At 52.3% G+C, this 26,254-nt stretch overlaps 2 protein-coding genes across 4 annotated transcripts; both read right to left on the reverse strand.

Annotated features, from left to right (window-relative positions):
* Positions 1-223: 223 nt before the first annotated feature.
* On the reverse strand, positions 224-6,528 carry ART1 (ADP-ribosyltransferase 1). Of its 2 annotated transcripts, none has more exons than XM_081950617.1 (5): positions 6,452-6,528; positions 5,210-5,269; positions 4,050-4,794; positions 1,766-1,804; positions 224-358 (listed from the first exon to the last, which is right to left on the reverse strand). In XM_081950617.1, exons 2-5 carry the CDS (start codon positions 5,258-5,260, stop codon positions 279-281), a joined length of 915 nt encoding a protein of 304 aa, XP_081806743.1. In that variant the 5' UTR covers positions 5,261-5,269; positions 6,452-6,528; the 3' UTR covers positions 224-278. The 2 variants fall into 2 exon arrangements, with proteins under 2 accessions (XP_081806743.1, XP_081806744.1); XM_081950618.1 differs by lacking the exon at positions 6,452-6,528 and adding an exon at positions 6,030-6,085.
* Positions 6,529-8,191: 1,663 nt separating this feature from the next.
* Positions 8,192-24,252, reverse strand: LOC309391820 (short transient receptor potential channel 2-like). Of its 2 annotated transcripts, XM_081952611.1 has the most exons (13): positions 24,175-24,252; positions 21,727-22,419; positions 20,477-20,689; positions 18,342-18,506; positions 16,654-16,828; positions 15,716-15,919; positions 14,054-14,216; positions 13,720-13,812; positions 12,540-12,732; positions 11,574-11,701; positions 11,113-11,182; positions 9,952-10,084; positions 8,192-8,998 (listed from the first exon to the last, which is right to left on the reverse strand). In XM_081952611.1, the coding sequence occupies exons 1-13, from the start codon at positions 24,199-24,201 to the stop codon at positions 8,538-8,540; spliced, it is 2,718 nt and encodes a 905-aa protein (XP_081808737.1). In that variant the 5' UTR covers positions 24,202-24,252; the 3' UTR covers positions 8,192-8,537. The 2 variants fall into 2 exon arrangements, with proteins under 2 accessions (XP_081808737.1, XP_081808738.1); XM_081952612.1 differs by lacking the exon at positions 18,342-18,506.
* Positions 24,253-26,254: the final 2,002 nt, after the last annotated feature.

Below are 26,254 nucleotides of genomic sequence, written 5' to 3' on the forward strand. Positions count from 1 at the left end.
CAGAGTTCCCCAGCCAGCACGCCCAGGTTGAGAACCACTGGGCTAGGGGATCTTTCCGGTCCCTTCTATCGTTCATGGCTGGCTGGGGAATTCTGGGAGTTGAAGTCCACAAGCCTTAAAGCTGCCAAAGTTGGACATTCCTCATTGAGTAAAATTGAGCAAGGAAGCACCACCTCTTGGCCCACGGAAGCCACGCCAACCGGCCTCTTCTGCTGCTGCTGCTGCTGCTTGGGTGGCACCCTCAGAAAAGGGTGGGGAGACCTTCCCCAGCTGTTAAATCACAGGAACCCTGGAGGTCCAAGGAACCCCACAGCAAGGAGAGGACCCCAGAGGAGGAGAGGGGGTGGGTCTTTGGCACCTGCCCAGAAAAAGGAAGACAAGCTGGCTCCTGTTCAGATGACGCCCGCTGCCTGCCCAACTGCACTCTGCCACCTAAGACAATGACCCCCCTCCCCCCCCCCTGTGATCTCCATCCCAAGCAGCCCTGCCCCCAATCCCCCCCCCTTCTAAGGACAGCCTTTGGGGTGTGGAATCTTTTTTGCTTCACCCCCAGCTCTTGTGGGTGGGATGAGGACAGACCCTTCCCCAACCCTTCTGGTCAGGGATCTTCTCCAGGCCTGCTTGACACCCCCACCGGCCCCTTCCTGCCTCTGCTGACCTATCTTGCCAGGCTTCCAACAAGGGAGAGGAGAGGTAACAGGCAGAAGGAAGAGCTTTTGTGCCAGTTTCTCCGTACCAGTCAGTTTCAGTCCCTCTTCTCTTCCTCCCTTCAGATAAGAATCCGTTTTGGTTCTCAGGGCGTGACTGGCCTCATCATCGCTCTGCCCCAGGGCTTCCCAGGTGTTTCCTCATCCGTGTGCTTTTAGGGGAAATGGGGGTGATGAGGAGGGGATGCCACCGCTGGGTTCCCCAGACAGAGTCCTGAAGTCCATCCATCCCATTCCCACTGCAGGGCCTGATGGTTGATGTCTTCCCTGTGTTTGATGAGCTACCCAACGGGAGTACACCTGCTGTGCCCTCTAGCAACCAAGGAGGAGGAGGGGAGGAGGAGGAGGAGGAGGAGGAGGAGGAGGAGGAGGAGGAGGAGGAGGAGGAGGAGGAGGAGGAGGAAGCGTGGGAGTCCCGGGCAGCATCAGGGCAACCTGAGAGCTGCGAGGGGGAAGAGGGAATGGAGCTGGCAGAGAGGGGGGGGCGGAGCCTGGACTGTCCGTCAGCCCTCAGATGGAGAGTCAACAGCCCCCAGGTCTGGAGGTGGCTGATGTGGAAGAGGAGGAACAGCTGGGTCCAGTGCCTGATGTGCAGATGTGCAGAAGGCAGAGGAGAGGAGAGCAGTGGAAATCTATGGGCCGGTCCTCGGGAAGAACCACCACTGCTAGCGAAGCCCCACCCTAGTTCTGGGGATCAAAGACGGGGGATGGAGGCGAATAGATGTGGCACACAACTATTCGTCTCCCGGCCGGCCGGCCTTGTTAGCCTGCGGTAAGAGAGAGGCTTTTTGCAGGGCTGCCGGCACTCCTAATGACGGGAACATTGGTTTGGCTACAGAGGGTGTGTGGTGTTTGGGGAGCCGGCTCAGAACAAAACCAGCCACCAGCTCACTCCCAAATCAGGGCGATGCCCCAGAACAGGGGACTTGGGAAAAAGATGCACACAGGGATGAGAGAAAGGCAGCCGTTTGGGGGGGAGGGGAGGGGAAGGGATGGGGAAGAGGGGGTTCATGCAGGTGAGCAATTCCAACAAGGATGGGGGAGCCGCCTTCACTCACCTGAGCTGAAGAGGCATTTGCGTATCTTGCACTTTTTCTCTGCAAAGGGAAAAGACGTTTGAGAGTGAAAAGAGAAGAGATGGCTGGCTTCCCTGGGAACATTTGCATATCCACCAGAGGATTCTGGGAGAGCGAAGAGGAGCAGCAGAGAAGTGGGGTTCACCTGCATCGTCCCAAAGGTGCTTCTCCCCCCTCCTTTCAAAAGGGAACTGAGCTTCCTTTTCTTTTTTTCTTTGAAAGCATTTCACTCCTCATCCAAGAAACTTCTTCAGTTCTAACTTCAGTTTTGGGACCGCCATGACCTGGATGACTGAGAATCTCCTTTGAGATTTCCCTACACGGATTAGGCGTATTTAGCCTAATGAAGAGAAGGACCAGGTAGAATAACAGAATAATGGGATAACCTTCTCTTATTCTGACCTGCCTCCCAACACAGATCCCCCTGGGAGGGAAATACAGGAGGTCCTTGACTTACGACCACAACTGAGCCCAAAATTTATGTTGCTAAGTGAGACATTGGTTAAGTTATTTTTGTCCCATTTTGCAACCTCTCTTGATCCAGTTGTTAAGCGAATCACTGCAGTTAAGTTTGTAAACCGGTTTTTAAGCAAATATGGCTTCCCTCTGACTTTGCTTTTCAGAAGGTCGCAAAAGTGGATCAGGTGACTCCCCAGGACATTGGAACCGTCATAAATACGAGTCAGTTGCCAAGAGTTTGAATTTTGATCACACAACCATGAGGATGCTGCAATGGTCATAAGTGACTTTTTTCAGTGATGTTGTAATGTTGAACGGTCACTAAATGAACTGTTATAAATAAAGGACCACCTGTAGTCCCCAAATAAATGGTTGCAACCCATTATACCCACATTATACCTGCATAAGACCCCTGCAATGGTTAACACACCTGGCTGTGGAGCCCCTCTGTTTCTGGGGAGACCCCCAGGGTCTACGCTGCCAGTGGAGGCCAAAAATATGTGGACCATCTACAGCAGCTCAGCAAGAGACAATTTCTTGCCTCTACTCCTCCCTTGCTCAACAGTCTGCTTCCTTCTTGTTCAGTTGTGTCCCCCTCTGCCACCCCATGGACCACAGAAGCTTCCTGAATGAGAAGCGAAGGGTCTTCTAAGGAAAAACCAGAAAGTCCAGAGTTGCCTCTTGGGGGGGAAAGCACATCTGGAGCAACTGCGGCCCAGATGACTGAGAACAATCTCCGTAGACCAGGGGGTCTCCGTAGGACTCGGTCGCCTTGAGACTTGTGGACTGCAGCTCAAAGAATTCCCCAGCCAGCAAAGCCAGCAAATTCTGTCAGCTGCAGTCCACAAGTCTCAAAGTGACCGTAGACATTTCTTTGAACATGTTTTGCTTCCCATCCAGCTCCTTCTCCAGTTCTTGAGGTTTCTTCAGTTCAATTTCTCTGATGAGAAGCAAAATGTTTTCAAAGGGGAAAAAAAAGAAAGTCCAGTTGCCTCTTGAAAAAAAAAGCACCTTTGGGACAGCCCTGACCTGGAGGACTGGGAACAATCTCCATAAGCTTAGGAGTGGGTTCCTGCCGGCATTACCACCAGTGCTGCCCGCGCATTTGCGCATTTGCACTTAAAAAGGTCTGCGCATGCGCACACCATTAAAAAGGGGGGGGTTTTACATTTTTTCAATGAAGATTGTCTTGCACATGTGCAGAACAGAAAATAAAGATGGCAGCGTCCAGGATAGAACCAGTATGGTCACCTGTCCGGCCCAGTTACTACCTATTCAGCTGAACCGGGGCGTACTGGTAGGAACCCACCTCTGGATGCCAGGCCCCCCTTGTCCTCCCCCGTCTCCCAGAGTTTGTCCAAATGCATGTTTATCACATCAATGGACCTTCAAAGAACGAGAGGGGAGGGAAACCGACTCGCCTGAGCTGCAGTGTCAGAGGAGGGCCCTGCGCGTCCCTTGGACAGCAAAGGAGACCCACGAGCAAACACGGCAGCACGTAACACCACCAGACACGTCCCCGGAAGACAAAATCAGAAAATTGCGTCTCAGTTATGTTGGCCATGACTTGTGAGGGAATTCACTGGAGAGAGCAATTCTGCTTGGAAAAGTTAGCACTCAAAGGAAATTAGGCCACCCGAGAACATGGTGGTCGGACACCCTCAAAGTGGCCACTGGCCAGAGCACAGAAAAACTCAGTGCAAGATCAGGAGATGTGGGGAGACTACCTGGCCGAGAGGGTCAGGCATGACTGAATGGATTTCATCATCATCATCATCACCCATCTATCTGGTGTTTTAGCGGCTACCTTTCACAAACACGCAGTTGTAGGCGCTCTCATCTTCCAGTGAGAGAAGGTGGATGAAGTTGGTCTCTTGGCCCTTGGTGAAGTTGACCACCTTGAACTTCTCAAAGGGAGGGATGAGCACCTCTTCCTCACCCGGGAAGAAGGAATAATTCTTGATGTTGACCCCGTAGCAGGTTTCAATGGTGAAGAAGCTGTCGGTGCCAAAGCGCAGAGCGCTCTCGTTGCTCCGCGAGGACGAGGTGAATTGTCCAAAGCGGACCAGTTTGGCGCGCTCGGAAGTGAAGCGGACGTTTCTGACGCCCCGATACACCTTCTGGCATCGAGGCGCGGCGGTGATGCCCAGGAGGTGGAGGGCTCGGGTCAGGAGAAAATGGAAGGCCTTGAAATGGAAGTGGTTGAGGTAGCCGTCCCTGGTGCGCCCAGCCTCCCTCACGGCTGCGTTGAAGTCCTTGTGGAAGCTGCCTTGGACGGTGTAGGCCATGAGAGCGATGGCGTGTTCTGGTTTGAGGATGGAGGACCCTGAGAAAGAGGCCTTTCTCTCCTTCCACAGGAAGGCCGCCTCTGCCCAGGCGTCGGCGTAGACTCTGTTGGTGGCAAACTCTGTGCGGTTCAGCTCCACCAGTGTTGCTTCCATCAACTCCGCGCAACCCTTGTACTGGTCATCGAAAGACGTCACGGCCATGTCGAGAAGCACCTCCTTGGCGGAGAAGAGGCCTCTCCTCCTTTTGAGGGGGGAAGCAAAGACCTGGAGCAGGAGAAGGACAGGAGAATAGGCAGAAGGAAGACGAACGCCCAGATGGGGCTGGTGGTTCATAGAGCGGTTTTGTAGACTTTACGCTACTGAACTGAATGTTTTCAAATAGGAGGGGAGGGAAGAATGGGATGGAATGTAGTGGAGAGGAGAGGAGAGAAGCAGTGGTGCAGAGCATATGAGGTGGGGCCTGGCCAAATAAAGGCTTTAAACCACTGGTGTAGAGTCACCCAAGGTCCCTTTCCATGACTGACAGGGAACGGTAATCCAAATCTCACCAATTTTAGATCCAAACCTTCATTACAACACCATGGTGGGCGATTTAAAGAATTCTACACTCAACTTTGGCTGGTGGATTATTTCAGGGTTTTTGTTGGCACTTTTGCTGTTGCAAGCTCTTCCTTCATACCTGAACATTCCCCATCAGGAGCCACGTCAAACATAGCGCCAGGCACTTCATTCTTCACTCCTTTCAAAGCAAAACAGAGATGATCATTCCTGTTATTCCTGCCTTCTAATGCCCAAATAGAACAGGACAAAATAATAGAGTTGGAAGGGACCTTGGAGGTCTTCTAGTCCAGCCCCCTGCTCAAGCAGGAGGCAACCTATCCCATTTCAGAGAAATGGCTGTCCAATCTCTTCCTAACAACCTCCAGTGATGGAGCATTCACAACTTCTGGTGGTAAGTGGTTCCACTGGTTAATTGTCCTCACTGTTAGAAAGTTTCTCCTTAATTCCAAGTTGCTTCTCTCCTTTTATATCGTTTCCATCCGTTGCTTCCTGTCCTGCCTTCTGGTGCTTTGGAAAATAGTTTGACCCCCTCTTCTTCTTTGTGGCAGCCCCTCAGAAGACTGCTATCATGTCTCCCCTGGTCCTTCTTTTCACCAAACCAGACACCCTCAATTCCAGCCACCATTCTTCATATATATTTTAGGTAAGTGTGGCCTTACCAAGCATTCTAAAGTGGTGGAGCTAACGCTTCACATGACCTTGATTCTCCATGACATAGAAAAGAGGTCTGGGGGCTTATAGATCTCTTTCAGGATCTTTCCCTTCCCACCCACCCCCAACTCTCGATCCCTCCACAGATCCTCATGAGCTGCAGGGATTCTTCTCCCGTTAAACTGAGCAGCACCAGAAGAAAAGCAGAAAGTAAAGTTCTCCATCGCCCCCCCCCAAAAAAAACAACAAGGAAGCCTGGGAAAAGTCAGGAGGGATTATTGTCTTACTGGAATTGGGGGCTCAACGCAGGTGAGCAATCCAGCTTTAGCAAACTTGAAGACTTACAGACCCACAACCGTTTTGTTTGCAATTTGTTTGATTTCCTCTTAAGTCGGCATGCCAGCTACGGACGGCACTAGAGGAAATTGCCTCCAGGTTCTCCCCAAGGCAAGACGGCCTTTAATGAAGGCAACCAATATCCCCACGATGGAGGCCACTGAGCAATTCCACCAAATACCAAAATGTGGCTTTGCTGACCTCTGGCCAACTCCTGCTTAGAAGACTCCCAGCCTGAGGAGGAGGAGGAGGAGGAGGAGGAGGAGGAGGAGGAGGAGGAGGAGGAGGAGGAGGAGGAGGAGGAGGAGGAGGAGGAGAATTAAAGGGTTTTCAGGGAGGTCCAAACTGGGATTAAGGGAGGGGAGATGTTTACCTCTATCTGTGCAGGCTGGGACCGATGGGCTATGTGCCTACGTCCCACTTTCCTTCTCCCAGCCCTTTGCCGCCTGCCTCCTCCTGGGTGGCTCTTTGCAGCTGTGGGAGGCCGTCAATGTGACAGGTGGAGAGTCAGAGGGTGCCTTTTATAGACCCTGCTGGGAACCCTTCTTCCCCCCAGGGCTATTTATACCCACCGGTGTTGTACACAAGGACATCTGGAGTAACAGGGACTTTCAAAACAAGGGGGAAAAGACCAGAAGAAAAATGCAACTAAGACACACACACACACACACACACACCCATCCGCTCCAAACGGTTGCACAACAGATCTGGACAGAGATCGGGGACGATGGGAGTTTAATCTATGTGGGTTTTCCGTTGGTACCGTTTCCTCAGCTGAAGGACTCGCTACGGTGGTTGGATAGACTCCTCCAACATCTGGCGCAAATGCCATTAGGAAAGCATTCCCATTTCCAGAACATTCAATTGGGGGGGGGTCCTTGATGCTTTCTCCTTGGAGGAGAGAGAAGGAGAAGGTCCTTGATGCTCTCTGGTGCTTTCCTTGCAGATGTTTCATGACCCAACTCGGTAACATCTTCAATGCTGATGAGTGTGGGTTCTGCCCACTGCTTATCTATTGCAGTTTGTCCTGACAATGTTGATCAGGGCGAGGTTTTCTCCTTTATGGTTTCTTGAGTAGAACATTGTTTTCTGCTTAATTGTTTGTCTGGAGTTAATCCCTGCTTATCTGGATGTGGGCTGCTGAAGAGGATCTGTTCTGGTCTTTTTATTTCCCTCTTAACTCTTTGTCGTCTTTTTGCAATGGGGTGTAAATGTGCTTTATCTCTGTGTGATGCGTGATTTGTCTGAACAAGAAGCCTCCAGGAATTTGCTAGCATTTTTGGATTTGGCTCAATCTAATGTACTAATTCTTTCCAAGCGGAATCCATCACAGTCTTTCTCCCTCAAACTGCACGTACCTCCGTTTCCCCACATTCACATGTGTCCGTGTGTGCAAAGATGTCAGTGGAAATCTTAATTTGTAATCCTGTGCAGAATAACAGAATAACAGTGCTGGAAGGGACCTTGGAGGTCTTCTAGTCCAACCCCCTGCTCAAGCCGAAAACCCTCTGCCATTTCAAATGGCTGTCCAGTCTCTTCTTGAAAGCCTCCAGTGATGAAGCCTCCACAACGCCTGGTGGCAAGCTGTTCCACTGGTGAATTGTTCTCCCTGTCAGGAAATTCCTGCTTAATTCCAGGTTGCTTCTCTCCTTGGTTAATTCCTATCCGTTGCTTCTTTGATCTGCCTTCAGGTGCTTTGGAGGTCAGGTTGGGCCCTTCTGGCAGCCCCTCAAGTACTGGAAGGCTGCTATCATATCATATCAACCCCCCCCCCCTAGTCCTTCTTTTCATTAAACTAGACATCCCCAGTTCCTGCAACCGTTCTCCATATATTTAAGCCTCCAGTCCCCTCGTGATCCTCGTTGCTCTTCTCTGCACTCCCTTTTTCCAGAGTCTCAACAACTTTTTTATATATTGTGGTGACTGGATACATAATATGTAAAGAGCAAACTTTATTGCACTGCACAAAAGAATAAAAGAGGCACCGAAAAGAGGTGAATATTTGGTATGTATTTGTTTGTTTTTTGTTTGTTTATTATTTTGAAGGCAACTCTGAGTGGCTTACAGCTTATAGCAAGATCAGTGAGAGAGCAGTTGTTTTATTTATTTATTTATTTATTTATTTGCTGGAGATCCTCCCAAAGTGTCCTTCCTCCTCCGTTCAGAAGCAAGAAAAGCCAGAATAAACTGTGAGAACGCAACTTCTCCTCCTCCTCCTCCTCCTTCTAAGTGCATTTGCAAGAATAGCACAACTATGGCAGGACCTTCCTATGGAGGCGTCCCAGTGCAGCCGAAGAGGGCACTCAACCCTTTTTGGGGACCCAGGGAAACCTCTGGGAAGGAGTCTGGATTGTGTCCCCCACCCAAGGAAGCGACTTCGCAAAGCAGGCAGCCTCTGTGGTGGTCTGAGAGGGGCCGCGGACGTCCTTTGCAAGGCGTGGGAGCTGGGGAATGGCAGCTTAGGATTCTGGTGGCTGAGCTACCTGGTCTTCGGTCTCCTCCGGAGGCTCGTAGTCAGGAATGACCGGCTCGGCCTCCTCCTCCTCTTCCTCGGCCCCCAACATATCCACCACCTCCTCCTCTGCCTCGCCCCCCACTTCTTCCTCCCCCTCGGCCCCCGTTTCAGCCTCTGCCTGGCCCTCCTTCACCTCCCGGAGCAACGGCAGCGCACCCTCCATGACGAGGGGCAGGTCCTGGTTCACCACCACCTCCACGGGGGAGCCCCGGTCATCGCCCCCCATATCAGGCTCGTAGCTCTGGAAGCTGTTGCGCACCTTCATGATGTACTTGCGCAGCACGCTGGCCCCGTCCAGGGGGTTGGCGGCCACCCCACCGGAGGCCACCGACTGCCGGAGGTGCTTCATCTCCGTGTGGAGACGCACCACAGACTTGTTCAGCTCGGTCAGGCGGTTTCCCAGGTCTGAAAGGGAGAGAAGGAGGGAGCTGGTGGGCACTGAAGAAGGCCCGGGCCTCCTCGTGTCCCAGCCCAGATGCAGCCCCCCCCAGCCAATTCCCCCCCCCAACATGAGGCCATCCATGGCACCCAAACCTTTGCCCCCCCCCCCAGAGAATGGTGCTCAGGTGCTCCTCTGCCAAGAACCGTCCCTCCATTTGAGGACGTTTCTCCCAGGCTTGGGGACCAGGAAGAAAGGGAGAAAGACAGGCAGTCCTTGACTTACGACCACAATTGAGACCAAAATCTCTGCAACTAAACAAGACCGTTGTTAAGTGAATCACTCCAGTTGTTAAGTTAGTCGCACAGTTGGTAAGTGAATCTGACTTTCCTTTGCTCATCAGAAGGTCGCAAAAGGGGGTCACGTGACACACACACCCCCAAGGACACTGCGGCCATCATAAATTTGAGTCAGTTGGCAAGTGAATTTGGATCATGTGACTACAGGAATTCTGCAGCAGTGTGAAAAACGGTCATAATTCACTTTTTCCAGTGCTGTTGTAACTTCAAACGGTCACTAAATGAACCGTTGGAAGTCAAGGACTAGCGTGATCCCTTGGGCTCGGTGCCTGGGGCAGCCATTCTTGGAGCATGGCAGTCTTGAAGCAGGTGGGGGGGGACTGGAGGGAATGTGGGGAGAGGACCCCCCAGTGGAGAAAGCCAGGATGAAGGCTGTCGGCTGGGCAGGGGGGGGGTGGTAGCCGTGGGGTCCTCCCATTCGCCTCCCATCCCCACCCCCCACCCCCCACCCGACTTACTTCTTACTTCTCTGGAGGCTCCCAAGGAAAGACCAGGCGCCCTCTTCTCTGGGAAGCCACCAGGTCTTCAGCCTTGGGCTACCTCAGGGGACGCCCCCCCCCCCCCAAGCAGCAGCCAGGTGCAGCCACAGCCCGTTCGGACCTCCCCCCCTCCCCCTTCACCTTTCCTCCGGCTCTCCTCCAGCTCCCGCCTGGCCGTGTCGATGTAGCGCTGCACCAGAGCCTTCAGCACCTGGCGCCGATAAGACAGGCGGGTTTCTGTCCGTCCGCCCCCCTCTTCCACCGAGGGATTGCTCTGGGAAGCAAAAGGGCATCGCAGGCTCATTTGATGGGCGCCCAGGAAACACAGCCAGTCCCTGCATAACGATTCCCCCAGAATCTTTCCTCTCTTCTAAACTTCATTAGTATCTGATTTATTCAGATTTACACAGAACATGCACATTAGTTTGTGGGGTTCTTGGTGGTCTCTGAGCTTGGTTGCCTTCTTTCTGAATGTTGTTTGCTCTCTGTTTATATATCAATAGCCTGCTTGCAGAGAGAAAGTCCCCCACCTTCTAGCACTGATGCTGTTCCCTAGTTGGGTCATGAAACGTCTGCAAGAAAACAGCACAGCTCAGAGAAGACCAAGGACCATACAGACCTCCCTCTCCTCCTCTCTTCTAGCACTGATGATGGTATCTACTCTCCAAGAAGACCACCAGAGAGCACTGAAGGCCCCTCAATCTTCCCCCTCCTCCTCCTCCTCCCCACAAACCCCACTCCCTTCTAGCACTGATGATGTTCCTTAGTTGGGTCCTGAAACGTCTGCAAGGAAAATCACCACCCTCAGCCAGGACCTCACAGTTCAATCCTGAGCTATAAATATTCTCTGTCAGGTAATGAGGATTTAATAGCTGCCAACCGATGTAAGGTTGTGAGCTGTAAACTGTAGGCTGGTGCAATGAGGATGAATCAGCAATATAGACATAGCCAGTAAAAGACTCTGATCCACACAAGTCATTTACCATTTTAAGAGGCGTCTATATGTAGGTGGCCATTAGAGGGCGTTTCTCTATCTCGTCGTGTATCTCATTTCTCTCCTTGGATCTGTAGCTGAGTGGTAAGAGATTTACCTACCAGGTGTACGTCTGCATATATTTGTATATAAAGCACTATTGTGCTGTGTTGTGCTCCTGGGTTTATCTCATAACGATAGATACCTTGCCAAAACCCTGATAATTTTCTTTTATTGGTAACTCAGGGTTTAAAGATTAAGTGGGAGCCTGCCCTCAAAGCCCAGAAGGCAGCCAACGGGCCTTGGGAAAACCTTGAAGGGGAACTTACAATGGTGTTGATGGGGGGATATTTCTGACTCTTCTTTCCTTTGTGGCAGCACATGAAGCGAAAGGAGCCTCTAGAAAGTGAGAAATGGCCAGAGAAGAGTTGGCAAGGAGGCCTCTGAGGCAGACCCAGAAGGAGAGTTTGTTGCACCTTCGGGGTGGCCCAAAGGAACCCCAAGATGGTTGGTCGCAGGTTGGATCATCGCTGCCCCTTTCCCTGACGCCAACAGGGGGGACACTCTTAACCCCAAAGCCCCCCTCCCCCCGAGTTTCTGCTACAGGGAACCAAGTGGGCTTTCCCAAGGACCCCTCCCCAGGGCCCCCTGCGTTACGCCTGGCTGTGCCAGAAGCAAGTGTGCAAGTTGAGGCCCGTGGCTGGGGGCTCATGGCTCTCTGCCCCTGGGGAGACGTGGGGCTGGGAACCGCTTCAGAGGAGTGGGCCGAGCTCTTCCGCGCCCCCCATACCGGATGGCGTAGAAGATGGACTTGGGTGTCGGGATGATGTTGAAGGGAACCGGCAACGTTAAACCTTCCCTGAAGAAGGACAGGTAGAGCTTTGAGCGTGCAAATTTCCACTCTACGTCAGCGTCATTCTGTAGGAAAGGAGGGAGGGGAGATGATGCCCATAAATAAATGAGACACGAGGGAGGAGAACCCATCCGTTTGTAACAGAGGAACGGAAGGGACCTTCTAGTCCAACCTCTTGCTCAAGCAGGAGACCCTACTAGGCCATTAATGGTGAACCTGTGGCATGACGTGCCAGAGGCGCCACACAGAGCTCTCTTGGGGGGCCCGCCTGCCGTCGCCAGCTGCTCTCCTGTTTTCTGGCATGCATCTCCACGGGTGCCGGAGCACTGGAAAACGCCCTGAAAAACGCCCCAAATACCAGGTCTTTTCAGGCCGTTTTGGGGGGCTGTTTTCCGGGCCATTTGGGGGGCATTTTCAGGCAGCTTTTCAGGCTGTTTTCAGCTGTTTTGGGGCCAAAAATGGCCTGAAAACAGCCTGAAAACGGCCCAAAAAACAGCCCAAAATGGCCCGAAACCTGGCATGTGCATGCTGGTCTTTGGGTTTCCAGCACTCGGGCGCATGGACGCACATGCCCAGGCCTTCCAGTTTGGGCCCTTGGTGCTGAAAAGGTTCACCATCGCTGCCCATTCAGAATCACAGGATCAGAGGTCTTGTATTCCACCCACCCCAAGCAGGAAAGCTTATATATCATATATCATTGAACAAATAGTTGTTCGGCCTCTTCTTAAAGCCCCCTCCACTCTTCGAAGGGCACTTTCCAGCCTCCAGCCGGAGCGAATTCTTCATGTTTAACGTTAGAGCTGAATTCTCAGCCTTCAGAGAGTTTAGATCCGGATGTCCATCTCCCTTGGCTCCCCTGGATAAAGTCCAGCCTCCCCCCCCGCCCCCCCGCGGAAGACTCGCCTCGATCTTCTGGAAAGAGTTGGTGATCATGGCAATGAGCATGTTGAGAAGGACCACCACCATGACGATGGTGAAGACCCCGTAGAGCACCCGGCCCACCAACTCAGCCACAAAGAACTGGGGCATGTCCACCACTTTGTGCTCCTCCATCCCCATCATCGTCCAGAAGAGGAACTGGAAGGTCTTGTTGAAGCTGCACGAGAGAAGAGTCCTCAGTTCAGAACCTTGGAGGTCCATGGTTCCGTCTCCCCACATACCCAGGTGAGGAACCGGCAGGACCGACCCGTGGAGACTTTCCTCCCAAAGGCCTTTATGCTCCTAACACAGCCAAGGACGGGTCTAGGAAACGGCCTTCTGAGCATGGGCAGAGGGGATCTCCAGCTTGCCAGGTGGCTGGCTGAAGGGCCCTAGGTGGCCAGGAGACCAAGGTTCAAATCCCACCAAATGAGCTTTGGGAGGGGCCCTAGGCCAGCCCCTTCCTCTTCGGGCTCCTCTTAACAATTCTTACGAGGGGAACCAGAGAGGGGAAAGAACACCAGACCCCTTTCTTGGTGGGCTTGCGGAAGAAGGAAGGCAGGTCAAAATGTCACCCCCAAAAACCCATCCTATACTCTTGGGTGGGTTTCAGAGGGTCTGATTTTAATGGAGGAGGAATTTGGGTTGGAAGCTTCAAAGGGTTTCTGAATTTCATGGAGATGGTAGAGGTAAAAACGGAGGTAGATAAAGGTGGAGGTAATTAGAGGTAAAGGTACAGATGAATGGATGAGATAGATGATAAGATAGATAGATAGATAGATAGATAGATAGATAGATAGATAGATAGATAGATAGATAGATAGATAGATAGATAGATGGATAGATGGATAGGTAGGTAGATAGATAGGTAGGTAGGTAGGTAGGTAGGTAGGTAGGTAGGTAGGTAGGTAGGTAGGTAGAGATATGCTTAGAGTGATAGATATGGAGAGCTAGAGAGATAAAGATGAATAACAATGAGGAATCTGATGAAGAAGGTGGACCTGCCCCATCCATCCATTCATCCAGTCATTCCCCTGAACTCCTTCCTCCTTCAAGGACCTTCAAAGCCACCCTCCTGGTCTGTCTGGGCTTCAGCATGCTGGCTGCGTCCTGGTGTTCCCACCCAGTCCTGACCTCCCCTCCCCAGATCCGCCAGTGGCCCTACCTTCCCAGACGCTCCGACTCCCGATAATGGACGTAGATGTTGTTCATGCCACAGAGGAAAGCGGTCAGGATGATCATCATGATAAACATGAATCTGAGGAGAAGCCAAGAGGAGATCAGGCCCAAAGGAGGCGCCCCCCCCCTCCTCCTCCTTCTTCCCCAAAGACAGGCAGGGTCTGTGGGACCATTCCTCTGGAGACGCCTCTCCCTGGGGTCCTAAGCATCCCTCCTAAGGGGCCTTCTCCGGGTTGGGGAAACATCTCAAGAGCTTTCTAGGTCCTCCTCAGAGTGCAGCAGGGGACCCGAGTCGGAGGAAGGTCTCCTGCTGCCCGTACCGAATCATGTCGTCAATCATCTTCCCAATGGAAATCTGGAGCGTCCCCAGGGTCTCGTGGGCAGGGAGGATGTAGGCCAGGCGCGTGAAGCTCAGCATGCTGGTGACCGCAAAGAGCACCTCGGCCATGAACTGGGGGTCTTCAGCGTGCCAATCCGGCCGTTCTGTGTGAGAAGGAAGGTCAGACACCGGATGATGTCCATCCGGATCCATTGGCTCAGTTTGGCCTCAGGTGGGCTCCTCTTCCTGCAGCCCTCCTATCCCTCCCACCCAGGAAGGGACCGGAGCTCTCTCGAGTGGCCCCAGCGAGGCCCCAATCCTGCATCCAATTCTGGTCACCACAATAACTGAAAGACGTGGAGCCTCCAGAAGCTACAGCAAGCGTGGGGGCAGAGGGGGCAGGCAGAGCCCTCTCTGCGGGCACGGGCGCTATCGCCAGCTGCTCTTCAGCTTTTTGGCATGCTGGCCAGCTGGTCTTTGCGGGCCCAGAGCACCTGAAAATGGCCAAAACCCAGGTCGTTTTTCGGGCTTTTTCCAGGCCGTTTCCAGGCCATTTGGTGGGCTGAAATCAGTCTGAAAAACAGCCTGAAAATGGCCCAAAAAACAGGCACAGGCAGTGCCGCCCAGCTGTTCTTTGGGTTTCCGGTGCAGAGACATGCATGTGTGTTCTGGTTTGGGCATTCGGTGCTGAAGAACGTTGCCCTCACTCCTCTAGAAAGGGTGCAGAGAAGAGCAGCCAAGAGGATGAGGGGACTGGAGGCTAAAACGGTTGCAGGAACTGGGCCTGGCTAGTGTGATCAGCAGAAGGACTGGGGGGGGGGGGTTATGATAACTGTTCCAATATTTGAGGGGCTGCCCCAGAGAAGAGGGGCTTGACCCATCCTCCAAACCCCCAGAAAGGAAGACAAGGAGCAACGGGTGGAAACTGATCAAGGAGAGAAGCAGCCTAGAACTAAGGAGGAATGTCCTGACAGGGAGGACAATTAGCCAGTGGAACGGTTTGCCACCAGAGGTTGTGGGGGCTCCTTCATCACTGGAGGCTTTGAAGAAGAGACTGGTCAGCCCTTTGTCCAGAACAGTCGAGGGTCTCCTGCTTGAGCAGGGGGCTGGAGTAGATGATCTCCAAGTCCCTTCCAGCCCTATTATCCTATGCTCTAGAAAGTGGACCTGCTCAGATATTAAGGTCAGTAGGAAGATGGGCAGCCCTTCCAGGATCTCTTTGTGCGGCACACGGGAGGCGCCTCCCCCATCCTTGATGCTCTTCTCCCCAAGCTGCCCATCGTGCCCCATTGCTCTGAGGCACAACGGAAGCCCTTGGGTTGGGTGAGGGAAGACCTCCTCCTTCAAGAGCTGGCCACGGCCACAGGCCTCTCTGCTTCCGTCATAAGAATCCTACCCTTCCACTCGGCTTCTTCCGTAGCTCAGCAGCTGCTCTGACAAGGACGTCAGTCCCCCCCCCCTTTGGTTTTGTGGGGTCTCTCACTTGAGCTCCCTCCAAGCCTCAGGGACCTCCAACCTTGACCACCTGAAGACTTCAGCTATGCCGGCTGAGGAATTCTGGGAGTTGAAGTCCACATATCTTCAAGTGGCCAAGGTTGGACATCCATCCAACGGCGGACTCACAATTCTACCCAACCAGAATGACGCAACAACATTGACTCACTAGCTTGGGTGTAATAGTAGCACTCTGGAGTGGAAGGCTGGATGTCCAAGCAGAAAACGTGTCCTTTGAGGTAGACCAGCAGCCTGAGCACAAAGGAGGCCAAGTACATGCTGAGGATGACAATGTCCAGGAAGTTCCACCAGTCCAGCAGGTAGCTGCGCAGGCCCTCGATCCAGACCTCCTTGCACTCGAACCAGAAGAAGCCTGGAAGGACAACGGTGGCTGTGAAAGGAAGCCTCCAGAGCACTTGGTGCTCAACACCAACAAGGCAACTGGACTGCTGAAGGCCCTTCCAGCTCTTCCCCACCAGCCCAACCCAAAGCCTCTTCCCTGCATCTTCAACCAGGTTGGGTCTGAAAGGACCGGCTGGCTTCCACCGGTCCAAAATCTCCCATCTTCCAATTCCAGCCTTCCAAAAGGCCCGCCCCCCTTCCCCCCACCCCCCCATTGAGTTCTCTTCTGGTCTGGTCCTCTCCTCAATGCCAACGGTCCTCTCCTGTGGCCAGGTGGAGGCCGTTAAACAGCCCATTTCTCTCCCAAGACAGCATCCACAACAGCCCCCACCTCAACAACGGCAGCTGAGGAAACCCATTTGATTCTTCCTCCCTCCTCCTCCTCCTCCCTCCTCCTCCTCCTTTTCCTCCTCCATCTCTTCCTTTTTCTTCTTCTCCTCCTCCTCCCCCCCCCCATTGGTTGATGGTGACACCAACAATGAGAGTAAAGGATGTGATGGACAGACAGAAGGTGATGAGGAAGTGATGCCAGGCCAGGCTGTCCAGCCACACATCTCCTTCACCTTCAGGTCTCCCATTCTCCTGGGGGGAACCGAGAACTTCCAACTTCCAGGAAGCGGCCCAACAGGTGCCAAAGGAGCAGGCGCCTCTCCCTTCCCTCTCCCCTCCCTCACCCTGGGCTGGGGAAGTCGCTCAGCCACCTACCTGTCACCCAGATCATGTGGAGGGAGGTCCCCCACATGCTCTGGTTCCTCCCGTGGAAGGTGTCGTGGTGGTGCTCCAGGATCAGGGACTCCACCAGCAGGAAGACCAAGAACCAGACGTAGGAGGCCGAATGCAGCAGGAATTTGATCACCGGGATTTTCAGCATTTTGCCGATCTGCAAATCAGGGAGGGAAGCAGCCAGAAGGCGGTCACCCCGTGCTTTCAAAAGCATCACTGAGGCTCCCCTTGGTCCCTCAAACTCCTCGCCGTTAAAGACAACCATTGAGACTCAGCCTTCCATCCAGTGGTGGGTTGCAGGCGGTACACCCCGGTACGGGTGTAGCGGAGCCTGCCCAGAGCACCGGGTACCGTTCTGGCACAGTGCTCTGCCCGCCCGCACTCCTTACCTGTCTTTAAACCCTTTGGCGCTTACACGTACACAAACGGCATGTACAGCACCTGTGCGACGCTCCGCCGAGCAGCTGGAGCATCGCGGAGGCTTGTGGAGGCATCGCTGGATGGTAAGATGCATGCGCGTGCTGCGCGCATTCATGTGGAGGATGCCGGGCCCCGTTGCAACCGTACCTGTAGCAATGGGATCCGGAACCCACCACTGCTTCCATCCTTCCTGTTCGGTAAAATGAGGACCCTGATTGTTGGGAGCAATATGCTGACTTTGTAAACAGCTTAGAGAGGGCTGGAAAGCACTATAAAGTAGTATATAAGTCTATTGCTAGTGTTTGAATTCGTTTTGGAATATATTTCTATGCAACAACTACAGTAATGTTCAGCCAGTAGATGGCAGTGTTTACAAGTCTGGATCTATTCTATGGTATATATACTCTATGCTCTTTTGTTCTAAGTAGACTTTCCTGTTACAGTTATATAGTTGAGCAGTAAAGCACATGGTGACTGTGCTCTTTGTTTGCTCTGTGCTGATATATATATATATATATATATATATATATATATATATATATATATATATATATATATATATATATATATATATATATATATATATATATATATATATATATATGTATATATATATATATATATATATATATATGTATATATCTCAGATATAGATATCGATATAGATATATAAACAGAATTCCTAACAGCTAGTGCTCTCTCAGCCCTCTCCAGAAGATGCATCATTGCAGTCTCTCAAAGTCTGCACCACTCAAGGCCACCACCAGTTCAGCACCAAAGGTCCTTTTTCAGGAGCAACTGGACTTTCTGGGTTTCTTTGAAGATGTTTTGCTTCTCATCCAAGAAGCTTCTTCTGCTCTTAGGTGAGAAACGGAATGTCTTCAAAGAAAAAAACAAAGTCCTGTTATCTCTTGAAAAGCACCTTTGGGACAATCATTACCTGGATGACGGAGAATCTCCCTAGACACCAGCTCAACCTTCTCCACCTGAGGCCCAAGGTACGCCAGGACTCCAAATCCCAGCATTTCTGGACAAAATGGCCACTGACTAGGAATTCTGCGGTTTGCAGTCCCTCCACCTGCAGGGCAGGTGCCAGGGAGAACATCACCCACTGGGAGTCTCGCATTCAAGCTGTTCAGAGAAGCTGCAGATGCAATACACACACGCACACACACACACACGCACACACACACGCACCATTCCCACGCTTGCTTGGTTGCTCAGCCCGGTCTGAAAGTCCAGGGACCCACCTTGGATTTGGGGGCGAAGTAGTAGGTCAGGGACAGGAAGGGCATGGCCAGGAAGATGGAGAAGGATATGAAGACCTTCCAGAGGTTTTTGCTGCCCCGCCAGCTGGGCAGGCTCCCACACCAGATGGACGACAGGACTTGCTGGCAGACGGGATGAGCCACAAACTGAGCCAGGAAGGAAAGATGGGAAGGAAGGAAGGAAGGAAGGAAGGAAGGAAGGAGGGAGGGAGGGAGGGAGGGAGGGAAGGAAGGAAGGAAGGAAGGAAGGAAGGAAGGAAGGAAGGAAGGAAGGAAGGAAGGAAGGAAGGAAGGAGAGAGTCAGCTCCAGCAGCACCTGGTTTCCAGCTGGACGCACCCCACGGATTCCAGAAGCAAATACAGAATAACAGAGTTGGAAGGGACCTTGGAGATCTTCTAGTCCAGTGTTTCTCAAAGTGGTCCGTACCGCCCCCTTGGGGGGCGTTAAAGAAGTGCAAGGGGGCAGTAGGAAGTTCCGCCTTACATAGGGGCGTTGAATGTACAGAAGGGGGCATTGAACAAATTCTATTTATTACTTGTTCTGTGACTAGGCGGACTCACACAGCAGTCATTGTGCGCGGCACGCGGGCAAACCTGCAACACCGATCGTTGCTGTTGGAAACATGGCTTTCATACGAGCGAATGTGCACTTCCTTAGTCAGTCTTGGGTCTAACATTGCGTCTCCAATAGCGCAAGGAATAGAAAATTCAATAAAATCCCATAGAATGCTGATCAAATTTCTATGAAATCCTATTCAAATTTCTATGGCTGTGCTACTGGGGGTCTAGTGTTTGCCGCGCGCAGTGACTGCTGTGTGAGTCAGCCTCCTTTCACTGCGCCAGGAATGGAGGCTTCCCCAGTAGCACAAGGAATAGAAATTTCAATAGAATCTCATAGAAAGGTGATCAAATTTCCACGGTATTCTATTTAAATTTCTATGGCTGTGCTGTTGGGGTTGCTGGGTCTTCTTCCTTTAGAGTTTAGGCGTCCTTGGCACATCTGACGAGCGAAAATGCCAGTTTCGGATACGTCCTTCCCTTGTGTCTGAACAGCCAATCACGTTACAGACCGTCATTTGTGTGTCAGACGTCGGAGATGCCCAGTAATTTATTTACATGTAATACATTTTGCAATTTAATACATTTTGTATATTATACAATTAAATAATCTTTAGGGGGCGGAGGCAAATAAAATTGTGTCTTAAGGGGGCGATGGTTAAAAAAAGTTTGAGAAACACTGTTCTAGTCCAACCCCCTGCTTAAGCAGGAGACCCAAGAGTACCAATATCGTATCGGTAGGGTTCAAAGCAGACAAGACCTTTTCCTGGGCAATATGGCTCGATCCCTTCCATCCATCCTGACCCCATTGCATGGCATCACAACACACACTGAGCTTGGTTGTTTTTTGCAGACGTTTCGTGATCCAATTGGGCAACATCATCAGTGTTACAGTTATAATGTAATACAATACATAGCACTGAAGATGTTCCCTAGGCAGGCAATGAGAAGTCTGCAAGGAAACCATACAGCTCAGAGAGCATCAAGGACCCCACAGTCCTCCTCTTCCTCCTTTCTTTCCTTCCTTCCTTCCCCCCTCCCTCCGTCCCTCCTTCCAGCACTGATGATGTTCCCTACTTGGGTCATGAAACATCTACAAGGAAACCACCCAGCTCAGAGAGCACCAGAGAGCCCCCAGTCGTCCTCCCCCTCCCCCTCCCCCTCCTCCTCCCTGCTCCCAGATCCCACTCCATTCTAGCCCTGAAGAAGTTGTGGGTTGTGATCATTGTGACCTAAGAGCAACAAATGATTATGAACCTTGGACACCCCCCCCCGCCTCAAATATTTCTAATTTAATGAATAACCTTCCAATCTATAACTTTCAAACAGCTGGGAAATGAAATATTGTAAGAAGACATTCCCCCCCCCCCCCCATGGGGTTTTGCCGCCTAAACCGGCCCCATCGACAGCTTCCTCAGGATACTTTTTCCAATTTCCTTGTTCTTCCTCTTTTAGAAAAGGAAAGGGAAGTGCAGCATAACATAAAACGGAAAAGGGAAAGGAAGGCAGAGGGCCTCTCCCTCCCTCCCTCCCTCCCTCCCTCCCTTTGGCCCCCTCACCCGTTTCTGGTTGTAGTTGACCGCCAGTCGGAGCCTGGCCAGGTTGGGAATGCCCTCCTCAAAGGCCTGGTCATCCAGCCCATCGTCCTCCTCGTTCCCCTCGTCCTCCCCCAGCTCGTTCAGGACGGCCGTCACCTCGCTCTGGTTGCGGCACATGCCCAGGAGCTCAAAGGCAAACTCCTGGCACAGGTCCTCCAGCGCCAGGTAATCTGGCTGGATCGGAGAAGAGGGAGAAAGCAGATGAGCAAGAGCTCCCCCCACCCCACCCATGCCCCACGGCTCTGCTGCCCTGCTTCATCACAACCCCACTCTCCTCTAGCACTGATGACGTTCCCTATTGGGTCATGAAACGTCTGTGAGAAAAGCACCCCGGCGTTCAGAGACCACCAAGGACCACACAGGTCTCCTCCTCTTTCTCCCCCTCTCCACAAACCCCCTTCTGTCCCTGACGATGCCTATGGAGACTCCATGTCACAGTTCTCCGAAAGGTGCTTCAACAAGAGGCAACTGGACTTCCTTGGCTTTCCTTTGAAAATGTTTCACTTCTCATGGAAGAAGAAGCTGAAGACATCTTCAGAGAAAAGCCAGAAAGTCCAGTTGCCTCCTCAAAAAGCACCTTTGGCATAGCACTGATGATGTTCCCTAGTTGGGTCATGAAGCTCAGAGAACACCAAGGACCCTACGGTTCTCTGTTCTTCGTTAGAGAAGGGTCAATGGAATTCGAGGGGAGGGACTTAGCTTGCTTAGCTCCTCCCCCGGTTCTGCCACTCCTTCCCCTACAAGGACTAATGGCTCAGCAACGCCCCACACTCCCCACAGCGGCCCTCCCAAGAACAGGGTCAGGCCTGCAGCCATCTTTTCTTCTGGCTCTTTGGCCTGCCACACTTCCTATTCTTCTACTATGCCTTTTCTATGGTGGGAAAATGGGAGGGGGTTAGATGATATGTAGCCATAATAAAATTCCTTTCTAGAAAGCCAAGGTCATCCTTTGCCTCTGCACCTGACCGGAACTGGGTGGGTGGAAGCTGCCAGCGTGGCAGTGGGAGATGGGACCATGGGGTGGGCTGGTGGGTGGGGGAGGAAAGATCTTGAACTTTCAACTGGGTGGGGAAAACCTGGGAGCTTTCAGATTCGGGTTTCCCCAGATGTGGCAACCGTGGCTCTCTTCATAAATGGGAACTTTTGAGGAACTTTTTTGCCTCGGACTCTGATTCACTTTTGGACGCCATTTGGAACCCCGACAGGCAGACCTTGAACTCCGGCTCCTTCTTGGAGAGCCACTTGAGCTCCCGGCTGAGTTTGAAGGCGGTCAGCATGGGGTCCTCGCTGGCGATGGAGAGGTAGGCCCGGCTGGCGATGCCCTTGTAGGTGTTGATGCGGGAGAGCGAGAACTTGAGCAGGTCAAACTTCCGCCCGTTGGAGCACTCCAAGCAGGCGCAGGAGACCTTGTGCGGCGGGGAAATGGTGTGGCCCTTTTTCATCAGCATCTCCACGATCTCGTAGAGGTCCTTCTCGCAAGCCAAGGTGAGGGGGGTCACCCCGGGGGCGAAGCGGGAGTTGTCGATGGAGTTATCAAAGAAGGCCATGGAGAAGGACTTGATGTCCATCTTCATCCCTTTCTCTTGGTCCAGCCGGTCCAGGAGCTGCTTGACCACGCTGGGCTGGTTGGTGTCCACGGCCACCAGGAGGGCCTCGTGGACCTGACGGAAGTCAAACTTCACGAAGCGCAGCAGGGTCTTGGTGATCTCCACCCCACCCGTGCGGATGGCCAAGTTGAGCGCCTCGCGCCAGGCGCGGTCCTCGCTTTCGTCCAGCTGCCGCAAGATCCCGTCGCTGGTGTGCAGCATCTGCTGGATCTTGACCAGCTGCCCATCTTGGATGGCGGCCAGGAGACCCTCGGGAAACTTCAGCTTCTTGTTGACTATTTCCTTCCAGTTGGAGGGCTGAAAGGAAGAAGGGAAGGCCGCTCACGGCATCGGCATAAAAAGGTTTGGGTGGATTCATGCTGCCTCTCCCGTGAGAGATCCCACTGTCGTGGATTCCAGTGGATCCCAGGAACTGTGGGGACACAGTGATTAGAGTGCAGGATTGCAAACTCTGCCCACAGTCAGGAGTTCGATCCTGGGGACCCTCAAGATTGACTCAGCCTTCCATCCTTCCCAGGTTGGCCAAATGGGGACCCGGATTGTGGAGGGCAAATCTGTAACTGCTCTGTGAACCACTTAGAGGGGGCTGGAAAGCAGTGTGAAGCGGCATACAAGTCTAAGGGCTTTGCCTGTCCCTCCCAGGTTTTTACTGTTGTTACTGTTTAAGTTTTAACTGGTTCTGTCTTAACACTTTTGTACAATGATGTTAAATGTCTTATAATCCTGGACTGGCAGCCGCCCAGAGTGGCATTAAAGATGGGAGGCTACATAAAGGTTTCAAATAAATAAATATAAATAATATGCATGGAAATATTCATGCAGATATAAATGCAAATATAAATGCAAATATACATGCAAATATAAATGCAAATATAAAATGCAAATATAAATGCAAATACAAATGCAAATATACATGCAAATATACATGCAAATATAAATCCAGGGAGTCCTCAATGTAGAATGAGAATTGAGTCCAACATTTCTGTTGCTAAGCAAGTCAGTTGTTAAGTGAGATTTGTCCCATTTTATAACATTTCTTGCCACAGTTGTAAAGCAAATCACTGCAATTGTTATGTGAGTAAGAAGGATGCTAAGGGAATCTGGCTTCCCCGTTGACTTGGCCGGTCAGAAGGTGGCAAAAGGGGATAATGTAACCCCGGGACATTGCGACCGTCATAAATATGAGTCAGCTGCCAAGTGTCTGAATTTTGATCCCGTGTCCATGGGGAGGCTGCAATGGTCAAAATATGAAAACTGCTCATAACTTTCCCTTCAAATGGTCACTAAACGAACAGTCATAACTCAAGGACCGCCTGTAAATGCTCTGTTTTCATTGCACTTCTCATGCCATCTTACACTCTGACCCTCCCGGGGAGACTCTGCCTCAAAAGCTCCAGTAAAAATCCTGTGGATGGGAGCTAGGGAGACCCCCTCGGCCACTTCAACCTCCGAGGGGGGGGGAATGGTGGGCTGGGGGCTTTCTCCCGGGGCTGGCGTTGAGAGGAAGGGAAGAAAGTCGGACCTCCACTGTCCGAGCTGTAAATAAGGAAGAAGCTGGAGGGGGACGTGTTCCCCCCCCACAGGCTCTGCACTTTCTGCACGCTTTCTCTCCTCTTCCCCCCCCCCCACCAATCCCTCCCCCCAGCCCTTGGCAGGCATCTCCTGGGGCCCAGCAGGGAAGCTGAGCGCTCATGGGGGAGGGGGGATCAGTTATCTGGGGAGAAAATTGGGGGGGGGGCAAAGTTGAACCCCGGACCCATCACCTCTGTCCTGCTTTCCAGGGGGGGGTTCTCTTTTGGGAAAGAGCCCGGGGGTGTGTGTGCGTGGACGCTCCACCGCCTTTGGCAAAAGAGGCGCTCTGAAGAAGCGTGTCCCACAGTTCGTGTGTAAAAAGAGAGAGGGGGGGACCATGGGGAGGGGGCCACGAGCTGCAAGGGTGGCAGGTGGGGTGGGGGCGAGGCAGCCAGGAGGACGTCATGGCCCCTTCGCCCCAGCCGAGGACGCAGAGGGGGCTCAGCCCTCCCGCCCAGGGACGCCCCCCCCAGCACTCACCGAGATGCCCTCGTACTCCGTGGCCATGGCGCCCTCCCCGCGCCTCTCCCGCCAAGCGCCCCTTCCCCGCCGCTCAGCAGAGCCTCCTCGCCATCAGCACCGCCGCTGTCCGCGCCCCGCGCTCGGCCTTTGCTGCCCCGACGGCCGCCGGGCTTGTTTTCCCTACGCCGGGAGGAGCCCCGCAGCCCAGCTGCCAACCCCCGGGGGGCCGGTTGCCGCACGGAGGCCCCGGGCGGAGGCATCTCCGGGGAGGGAGGGAGGCACAGGTGGCTGCAGGTGGCAGCCTGGCCCGTCCACGCCCAGCCGCCAGGACGGCATGGCAGCGCCGGGTCCTTGTGCCAACTGCCCCCCCCTCCCCGAGGCAGCATTTCTTGGGGGGGGGGGGCTCAAAAGTTTTGCTTTAGAAATGAAAGGAGCTCCTGGTGCCCGGGGAGTTTGCAGGCTGGACGGTCAGAATGAGTCTTCCTCCTCTTGGGGAATCACTTCCAGGAAAAGCTGAAATGTCTTCTTAGCTCTTTTGTTTTTGAAAGCTTGGTGGTTTTCTTGCAGACCTTTATTACACAAACTAGACAACATCATCAGTACTAGAAGGAGCGAAGAGAAGGGGGAGGAGGGGGAGGAAGACTGTGGGGTCTTTTGGTGCTCTCTGAGCCTGGTGGTTTTCTAGCAGACGTTTCATGACCCAACTAGGGAACATCATCAGTGCGAGGAGGAGGAGGAGGAGGAGGAGGAGGAGGAGGAGGAGGAGGAGGAGGAGGAGGAGGAGGAGGAGGAGGATGGTGGGGTCTTTTGGTGCTCTCTAAGATTGGTGATTTTCTTGCAGACGTTTCATGTCCCAAACTAGGTAATATCATCAACGTTAGCATCCTCTCTAGCCCTGATAATGTTCCCTAGTTGGGTCATGAAGCATCTGCCAGAATACATCCCAGCTCAGAGATCCCCAAGGACCCCTCATTTCAGTCCTGGGCTACAAATCTTTCATTAAGAATGCAACCGTTCTGGTCGTGGGCATGGCTGTTGCCCAGAGTTGGGGCCGAGCCCTGGGTGCCCTGAACATTTATGAAGGGCAAGAAGACCAGAAAGCTTTGGAGTGAACATTTCCAGCCTAGTCTGAATCTAGCCAAGACTTTTAAAGAGAGCCTGGACAGCCGTTTCTCTGGAATGGTATAGGGTTTCCTGCTTGAGGAGGGGTTGGACTAGAGGACCTCCAAGGTCCCTTCCAACTCTTGTTATTCGGCTATTCCCCACATTCACAGCTGTGGCTTTTCCCGGATAGAAAAACAGGGCTCTCATTCTGGAAGGGCTTTGCCTGCCCCTCCTTTTCAAAAGCATTTTTTTATTTTCATGACAAACAGGGTTGTTGTTGTGGGGGAAACAGGTGGACGGTGTGTTGAGAGCTTTTCGTAAAAATAATGAAAAGGGAGGGGTGTGTGGTTTCTATACATGTATGTATGTATGTATGTATGTATGTATATATATATATATATATATATATATATATATATATATATATATATATATATATATATATATATATATATATATATATATGTAACTTTCACATAATACATACACAACCCTTGATCGATTGTGATTTGGATTGTGGATTGTGGTTTGTTGACTGTGGATGTTCGCTTCCTCTCCCCTCTCACTTGCCTTTTAAGTGCTCTGCTTTCCCATCTACACCTTGGACCTGCTACAGATGAAACCCTGCCATAGCCACAGCCATGGCCTGTTACCAACATCTTAATTTACTCAAGGTCTGACCTTTTACGACTGCGAGGGTCCCCTCTCTCGCAGGCATGCCTCCCTGCCCTGGCTAGGGCCCACCTCGATGAAGGGTTTATTAACCCAGAGAGGTGGAGGAAGCGGGGGATTAGGGGTTTTTTAGTAAAATGTTTTTTAAAAATTTTAAGGGGTTCCAGGGTTGGGGGGGGATGGATCAGGTCAGGAGTGATGGTAGAGCCAGGCGAATAGGTGTGGTCGAGAGTGGAGGGAGCGGAGTGGGGGAGGAGAGGGAAGACAGCATTCCAATACAGGGCTCTTTGATACCAACGGTCGTGGGGAGGGGCAGGTGCGA

Source organism: Natrix helvetica (genome assembly GCF_964273705.1).
Source record: "Natrix helvetica genome assembly, chromosome: 4".
In the NCBI taxonomy this organism is placed as follows: domain Eukaryota; kingdom Metazoa; phylum Chordata; class Lepidosauria; order Squamata; family Natricidae; genus Natrix; species Natrix helvetica.